General features: G+C 53.2%; 1 protein-coding gene across 1 annotated transcript; it reads left to right on the top strand.

Annotated features, from left to right (window-relative positions):
• The first annotated feature begins 668 nt into the window (after positions 1-668).
• On the top strand, positions 669-3,498 carry ACTA1 (actin, alpha 1, skeletal muscle). Its single transcript, XM_025377281.1, has 7 exons — positions 669-761; positions 1,623-1,763; positions 1,870-2,194; positions 2,311-2,472; positions 2,558-2,749; positions 2,841-3,022; positions 3,101-3,498. The coding sequence occupies exons 2-7, from the start codon at positions 1,635-1,637 to the stop codon at positions 3,242-3,244; spliced, it is 1,134 nt and encodes a 377-aa protein (XP_025233066.1). The 5' UTR covers positions 669-761; positions 1,623-1,634; the 3' UTR covers positions 3,245-3,498.
• Positions 3,499-8,966: the final 5,468 nt, after the last annotated feature.

The raw sequence follows: 8,966 nt of genomic DNA, 5'->3' as shown, positions 1-8,966 counted from the left end.
GGGGGAAGGGGTCGACGTGGCTCAGCTTTTTGGATTCAAGGAGCTCAGGGGTGGGAAGAGAGAAATGGAGTTCCAGGGGCGTAAGGGGGAGGGAGTTCGCCTTCCTTCCCTGCCTGAGGCTCAGGAGTGACTGCTTCTCCAATCCGCCCAAGCCCACCACTCCACACGTCTCCCTCCTCCCGGTAGTCGCAAGTGGGAGTTTGGGAATCTGAGCAAAGAACCTGAAGAGGAGTTGAAATACTGGAAGTTAGCAGTCAGGCACCTTCCCGAGCTCCCAGGGCGCTCAGAGTGGGCATGGGTGGGGAGGCCTTTGGAACAGGTGTGGTTCCCGGAGCGCAGGCGCACACATGCACCCACTGGCGCACGCGGTGACCCTCGCCCCACCCCATCCCCTCCAGCGGGCAACTGGGTCGGGTCAGGAGGGGCAAACCCGCTAGGGAGACACTCCATATACGGCCCGGCCCGCGTTACCTGGGACCGGGCCAACCCGCTCCTTCTTTGGTCAACGCAGGGGACCCGGGCGGGGGCCCAGGCCGCGAACCGGCCGAGGGAGGGGGCTCTAGTGCCCAACACCCAAATATGGCAGGAGAAGGGCAGCGACATTCCTGCGGGGTGGCGCGGAGGGAGTGCCCGCGGGCTATATAAAACCTGAGCAGAGGGACAAGCGGCCACCGCAGCGGACAGCGCCAAGTGAAGCCTCGCTTCCCTCCCGCGGCGACCAGGGCCCGAGCCGAGAGTAGCAGTTGTAGCTACCCGCCCAGGTAGGGCGGGAGTTGGGAGGGGACAGGGGGACAGGGCAATACCGAGGGGAACCTGAAGGACTCCGGGGCAGAACCCAGTCGGTTCACCTGGTCAGCCCCAAGCCTGCGCCCCGAGCGCTGTGCCTCGTCTCCGGAGCTACATGCGCTTTAAAAAGGAGACAAGACAGACTCTGGAAATTAGACGTCTCCAGATTTTTCTCTAGCCCCTCTGGGCTGCATGTAGGATGTGCCTAGGGAGATAAACGGTTTTGCTTTAGTTGTCGCCAAGGCAGTTCCCTTCCGAACTAGCGCTAGAGCTAATGAGCGAGCAGCCAGGACCACCCATGCTCCGTTTCCAACAGGCAAAAAGGCTCTTTCTGAGTCTGAAATGTCATAGGGTTCCTAACAGGTCACTCTTCCCTGGATGGGGTGCCAACGCCTTTCCCATGGGCATCTCCTTCCACCCTCACGCTGGCCCAGCGAGCAGGCAGTGCCCAGGCCTTATCTTCCTAGGTGACAGATGTGGTGAGGGAGGTGCAGAGAGCATGGGCACCAGCGTCCAGCTCCTGGAGCAGGTGTCAGGCAGGGAGGGCAGACAGGTCTTGGGGGACATGTTCCCCTGGCTGTGTGGACAGAGGACTTCTCTGTGTGGTCTCACGACCCTGTGCCCCTTTTCCTGGTGCAGGGCAGCCCTTAGCCAGGGGCAAAGCTCAAGAAGAGAACCCCTGGTCGCCGCCCTGGCAGAATTTGAGTGGTTCTGGCAGGGGATATCCCTAGGTTCCTGGGGAGGGAGGACGTCTGGGCTGGCCAGGCCTCCCCCGCTGCCGCTGAGACGTCTGCGCTGATGCACCGCGCCTCTTCGCGGTCTCCCTGTCCTTGCAGAAACTAGACACAATGTGCGACGAAGACGAGACCACCGCCCTCGTGTGCGACAATGGCTCCGGCCTGGTGAAAGCCGGCTTCGCCGGGGATGACGCCCCTAGGGCCGTGTTCCCGTCCATCGTGGGCCGCCCCCGACACCAGGTCAGGCTGCCGCTCCGCGGAAGGAGCCGGGTCGGGGCCCCCGCGTAACCCAGTCTGGTGCCACCCGGAGCGGCGTTAATGGGTGCGTGGTGTCTCGGATCCGCAGGGCGTCATGGTCGGTATGGGTCAGAAAGATTCCTACGTGGGTGACGAGGCTCAGAGCAAGAGAGGTATCCTGACCCTGAAGTACCCTATCGAGCATGGCATCATCACCAACTGGGACGACATGGAGAAGATCTGGCACCACACCTTCTACAACGAGCTCCGCGTGGCTCCCGAGGAGCACCCCACCCTGCTCACCGAGGCCCCCCTCAATCCCAAGGCCAACCGCGAGAAGATGACCCAGATCATGTTTGAGACCTTCAACGTGCCCGCCATGTACGTGGCTATCCAGGCCGTGCTGTCCCTCTACGCCTCCGGCAGGACCACCGGTGAGTGCCCGCTGCGCCCAGGCCCCTCTCCCGCCCCCGCCCCCGCCCCCGCCCCTAGCGCTGAGCGCCCAGCCTTGGCCTCGCCCCCAGCGACTCACTCTCTCCCGCGCGCACAGGCATCGTGCTGGACTCCGGCGACGGCGTCACCCACAACGTGCCCATCTATGAGGGCTACGCGCTGCCGCACGCCATCATGCGCTTGGACCTGGCGGGCCGCGATCTCACCGACTACCTGATGAAGATCCTCACTGAGCGCGGCTACTCCTTCGTGACCACAGGTGCGCGGAGCCCCGGCACCCCGGGAGGGGAGGGCCGGCGGCGGGCCCTGAGTGAGGGCTCCTCTCCTGCTTCTACCCTACGCAGCTGAGCGCGAGATCGTGCGCGACATCAAGGAAAAGCTGTGCTACGTGGCCCTGGACTTCGAGAACGAGATGGCCACGGCCGCTTCCTCCTCCTCTCTGGAAAAGAGCTACGAGCTGCCAGACGGGCAGGTCATCACCATCGGCAACGAGCGCTTCCGCTGCCCGGAGACGCTCTTCCAGCCCTCCTTCATCGGTGAGCCCCGCGCGCCCGCGCCCCCGCCCCCAGGCCCCGCCGGCCCCCGGCGCCCGGAGCTCCCGCTCACGCTCCCCTCCGCGGTCCCCAGGTATGGAGTCGGCGGGCATTCACGAGACCACCTACAACAGCATCATGAAGTGCGACATCGACATCAGGAAGGACCTGTATGCGAACAATGTCATGTCGGGGGGCACCACGATGTACCCCGGGATCGCTGACCGCATGCAGAAAGAGATCACCGCGCTGGCCCCCAGCACCATGAAGATCAAGGTGGGCGGCGGCCTGCGCGGGCTGTCGGTGGGGTGGGCTCTGGGGTGAGGTCTCCCCACCTCACGCTCTGTCTTGCAGATCATCGCCCCGCCAGAGCGCAAGTACTCGGTGTGGATCGGCGGCTCCATCCTGGCCTCGCTGTCCACCTTCCAGCAGATGTGGATCACCAAGCAGGAGTACGACGAGGCCGGCCCTTCCATCGTCCACCGCAAATGCTTCTAGACACACTCCACCTCCAGCGCGCGACTTCTCAGGACGACAAATTTGCTCAATCGGCTGGCGACTGACCTCCAGCCACCCCGCATTCACTTGCTTTGTAACAACTTCCTTTGTTGCCATCGTAAACTGACACAGTGTTTATAACGTGTACATACATTAACTTATTACCTCATTTTGTTATTTTTCGAAACAAAGCCCTGTGGAAGGAAATGGAAAACTTGAAGAAGCATTAAAGTCATTCTGTTAAGCTGCGTAAAGTGGTCGTGTTTATTTGCTTGGGGTGGGAGTGGAGCCAGAAGAGGGATTCCCATCCCCCCACATCCTCCTTAATCACTTTTCACAATACCCCAAAGGAATGGGCTCCCTGGAAGACAAAAGTTACAACTTCCCATGCTCCCCTGCCGGTTTCCCCAGTGGATCAGATCCATCCCAGATCACTGGCAGCTGTTGGTGGCCTGACCTGACCCTCTGGGGCGTGGTGAGGCAGCTTTCTTCCTCTGCGCAGCGCTCCCAAGAGTTGCAGCCCTGCGGCGGCGGCCTCGGCTGGTGGCCCTGGGCCCCTCTGGCAGCGGGCGCTGACCATGGTGCTGGGGCCGGAGAGCTGTTTCTCAGAGGGCATCTCAGCTCCGCCTACGGTGTTCCCTTACTGAATCTCCAGATCTGAGAGGGGACTGTGTTCTGTATTTAACAAGTCATTTTGTTTTTGTTTTTGTTTTTGTTTTTGTTTTTAATAGAGACAGGGTCTTGCCCCTGTCGCCCAGGGCGGAGGGCAGTGGTGCACTCAGAGCCCAACTGTATCCTCTAACTGAGCTCAAGGGGTCCTCCCACCTTAGCCTCCCCAGTTGCTAATATTTTCGTATGTGCCACCGCGTCCAGCTAATTTTTTATATTTATTGTAGAGACAGGGTCTCAGGATCTTGTTATGCTGCCCAGGCTGGTCTCGAACTCCTGGCCACAACCAATGCTTCTGCCTCAGCCCCCCAAGGTTCTGGGATTACAGTTCTGTGCCACTATGTCCAGGCTTAATAAATGAGTTTTAATTTGCAAGTGAAGACCGTCACTGTCTGTCTCCAATTGGAAGGCCTTTGCTTCACACCAGGTGCTGCTGGTAGAAAGAAGCACCCCCTCCTGCAGGGCCTGGGAAGGAAGCAAGGAAGGGCCAAGTGAGAGCTCCAGAAAGAAGGGCAGCAAAGAAGCGTCGCAGGGTGGGAAGCTGAGGCTGGCACTGGAAGATGGAGAGGTAAGCAAGGGAAGGAGGTACACCCTCCCCCTCCGAAAAAAGTTTTAAAGGCACCAAATTTATCAACAGTTTGAATTTCTGTGGGAGAGTGCAATACCTATTCCTTAAAATGAACTTAAAGTTTCCTAGTCAATGTTCTCAAGAGCAGTGGCCCCTAAATACAACGAATTCAGACTCAAAGTAATAAACTCGTTTGTAAATAAGTTTATAGCTGCAATTGACAAAATAGCTATGTTATATGCCACATAGTCATATGTTTAATCCCTCATTTTCTGGCTTATTGAAAAACTTCAGAAATCTTTGAGGCCTCCAAGGGTGTGGTACTGTCAAATCCAGATATTAAGAGAATTGACAATAATCCTAAAATTTAAGATTTTAATAAAACAATTATATAATACCATGTTCATTGAAAACCTTGTATTGTCCCACTCGGGGTGGATGAAGGTTAAAAATGGGCTAAATACTAGTCTTTCAGAGAGATACCGCTTTTGCTGATAATACTAACCACTATAGACATATCTGATATAATAATACACCAGCATATTGGTAATATTGAATATGGAAAGGCATATCTGAGCAAACACAACCTATACACACATAGCTTAAATATTTCATTTGTGGCCAGGTGCAGTGGCTCACACCTGTAATCTCAGCACTTTGGGAGGCTGAGGTAGGAGGATCACTTGAGGCCAGGAGTTCGAGACCAGCCTGGCCAACATGGTGAAACCCTGTCTCTACTAAAAATACAAAAATTAGCTGGGCATGGTGGTGTGCACCTGTAGTCCCAGCTACTGGGGACGCTGAGGTGGGAGAATCACTTGAGCCCCAAGAGGCAGAGGTTGCAGTGAGCCAAGATTATGCCACTGAACTCCAGCCTGGGGGCAGTGAGACCCTGTTTCATAAATAAATAAATAAATAAATTCATGCAGCCATCAGCCTGGTAAAATATCACTATTACATGTGTTAGCTGATTGTCATGCTAATGATGTTTGAACTAGAAACCTAAATCAACTGGGATTTAAGTAAGATATATAAGGCCTATTTCTCCTATGATCATAATCTGTAAATGACTCATAATAGTTTAGAACTGACAGAAGTTTTCAATATACTGTGATAGTATTTTGTCAAGCACCAATTTTTAAAACCCATTACTGACATTACTGTTTTACCAAAATAAGTGCAAAAATTATAAATTACATGTTTTCACTGGAAATGCACAAAATCTAAAAAATGTCATTTATTATTTATTTATTTTGAGATGGAGTCTCGCTTTGTCTCCCAGACTGGAGTGCAGTGGCTCGATCTCGGCTCACTGCAACTTCCGCCGCCTGGGCTCAAACAATTCTCCTGCCTCAGCCTCCCGAGTAGCTGGGATTACAGGTGCGCACCACGCCTGGCTAATTTTTGTATTTTTAGTAGAGACAGGGTTTCACCATGTTGGCCAGGCTGGTCTCGAACTCCTGACCTCAAGACATCTGCCCGCCTTGGCCTCCCAAAGTGCTGGGATTACGGGCAAGAGCCACCATGCCTGGCCAAAATGCCATTTCTCTTCCGACACTTCTCCAAAAGGAAACAAGCATCTTGCATTTTGTTAGTATTCCATATCTTTTCTGCTCTCATATTGGGTTGTGGCTATAGATATTTTGTAAATTGTGTTACCAGTATTAGGCCCGAAAGAGGATTTTTTCTGTGGTATGGTGTGGTCAGGAATGAATCTTTAAAAACAATCCAGAACATATACAAATATTTGTACTATATGAGGACAGAAATAACTATTTTCTGCAGCTACACGGTGTTTGTGGTAACAAGAACCAAGACCCTGTGTGGCAACACTGTACTGGGCCCTGCAGAGGGGACTATACCACAGCAGACTTCCCACTGAAAAGCCCTTTCGGAGAAGCCATTTAGAGCTATGACAGAAGTGAAGAGATTCCCCCCACCTATTGCTTATCGTGTTTCCTTAGACGTGGCAAAAGGACTCATCAAGGATCTAACTGGACTTATTTCCTTCTCATAAAAGCTCATTAAGTTGCCACTAACATTTTTCCCCACTAAATCTATATTACTAGTGCACAGGAGGAGAAAGATAGGGGAAAGAAGAAAATGGAAAGAGAAAAGGTGTCAGGATTAAAGCGTGGGACTAGGATTGAGAAAAAAGACTGAAAGGTCTCAGGACTGGGGCGCACCCTGGGCTCTCTCATTTAAACCTTTGAAGATTAGAATTTGGGGGTATCAAGGTCCTTCCTGCTGCATCTGTCCCAAGGCCTATCACATTCACCTCAGATGTGGCCGAATGTACAAAGGGTTAGTGAACTATTGTATTGCTCAGCTTCTTGGTTTTTTGTTTTATTTTTCTGCAGACAGAGTCTAGCTCTGTTGCCCAGGTAGGAGTACAGTTACGTGATCATAGCTCACTGCAGCCTTGAACTCCTGGGATCAAATGATGCTCCTGCCTCAGCCTCCCAAGTAGCTAGGACTACAAGCATGTACCACCACACCGGCTAATTTTTATTTTATTTTATTTTTGTAGAGATGGGGTCTTGCTATGTTGCCCAGGCCAATCTGAACTCCTGGGCTCAACTGATCCTCCTACCTTGGCCTCCCAAAGTGTTGGGATTGCAGGCGTGAGCCACCATGCCTGGACATATTGCCCAGTCTCTATGTGCAAGGGGTACAGAGAAGGCCAAGATATGTCCCATCCTTAGGAGTCTGCTGCCATGATCCTTACCACGACTAGCCTCTCATGCCTTGGCTCTTCCTGTTAAAATTCATTTTTATTTTTTATATTTTAGAGACAGGGTCTCAATCTCTCACTCAAGCTAGAGTGCAGTGGTCCAGTCATAACTCACTGCAGCCTTGATCTCCTGGGCTCAAGCGATCCTCCTGCCTCAGCCTTCCAAAGCACTGAGACTGCAGGTGTGAGCCACTGTGCTTGTCCCTTTGTTAAGACAGGGTTTCACTATGTTTCCCAGCTGGTCTAGTAGCTGGGATTATAGGCATGGGCCATGGCACTAGGCTCTTCTTGGGTCTCTTTTTGGCACAGAGCACACTGGGGGCTACTGGTGGAGAGGAGGTGGGGGCACACCCTGACTGTGAACTGTGTGGATTCTGTGGGTTCTGTGCTGTTTCTCACTCTGTTTAGTTAGCTGTGGCTGTGAGGCCGCTCCACTGCACAGTATTGCTTTCTCACAAGATGGGCTGAGTTCCAGATCCTGGTTCTTGTGGAGGAAACACATCCCTTATTGTGCTCAAGAAGGCCTGCTTCTCTCCCTGGCTCCAGGGACACAGAAAGTGGCATGGCCTCATCCAGCAGCGCCTCAGCCAGAAGGACTGGAGGGAAATGGGCTCTGCCCATGGGGTCAGCCTGCCTGCCTGCCTCTGCTCTTTGTCTCCCTTTCTGTCATTTCCATTTCCTTTCTGCCCTGCTGTGTCCTCTGGAAAGCATTTGTTTTACCACTGTTGCTATGTCCTAGGTCTTTTGAGGAGCTACCACGAACTTTTGAGCTTCAATGTGGCTCTCAAAAAGAAGCTGAGGAAGCCTGCTCTGTTGTTTAGACAGGTGGCACGGTGGGAACACGGGGGTCCCATGTCCACCTGCACCCTTGTCACTCCCAGCCAGAGCCCTGTTCAGGCAGGCCATGAGCTGCAACTTCCAAAAGGGGTGTGAGGTGGCAGAAGCAACTTCAGGGTAGCTCATGGGAGACAGGAACATGGGTGGCTCCCCCAAGGCCATTCATATCACATAGGAAGCTGGAGGGCCTATCACTGGGTGAAGGAGCCCCAAGCCCTTGACTGGCCCTGCCTTCCTTGTCAGTTTCTTAATGGCTTATTCTGATATTGAACCATTTCTGGGGATGGTGAGTGAGGGAAAGGGAAATTTTGAAGGGTGCAAAGATGATATTGGTGGTTCTCATGGGTGTGAATAGAATCAGGGTTGCCTTTTACCACCCCATTTTCTCCAGTTTCCTACATGATGCCTGTGTTCTGTTTTGGGTGCTGTAACAAAGTACCACAAAATGGGTGGCTTCAAACAACAGGAGTGTATTCTCACAGTTCTGGGGGCCAGGAGCCTAGAATCCCAGTGCTGGCAGGATAGGTTCCGTCTGAAGGCTCTGAGGGAGAAACTTTCCATCCTCTCCCAGCTTCTGGTTGTTGCCAGCAATTCTTGGCATTCCTTGGCTTGTAGATGCATCACTCCAACCTCTACTTTCATCTCCACATGGTCTTCTTCCCCATGTGTTTCAATGTATCTCTGTGTGTTCACCTGGCTGCCGCCTTCCTCCTCGCCCTCCTCCTCCTCTCCTCCCCTCCTCTTCCTCCTCCTCTCCTTCCCTCCTCCTCTTCCTCCTCCTCCTCCTTCTTTTCTCTTCTTCTTCCTCCTCCTCCTCCTCTTCTCACCCTCCCTGCCTCCTCCTCCTCTTCCTCCTCCTTCCCTCCTCCTCCTCTTCTTCTTCAATCAGAAATCTTAATTTTTTTACACCTATT

The sequence above is a fragment of the Theropithecus gelada genome, chromosome 1 (genome assembly GCF_003255815.1).
Source record: "Theropithecus gelada isolate Dixy chromosome 1, Tgel_1.0, whole genome shotgun sequence".
Taxonomy (NCBI): domain Eukaryota; kingdom Metazoa; phylum Chordata; class Mammalia; order Primates; family Cercopithecidae; genus Theropithecus; species Theropithecus gelada.
Note: the sequence above shows the minus strand (reverse complement) of the source record. Positions and strands in the feature narration are given on the sequence as shown.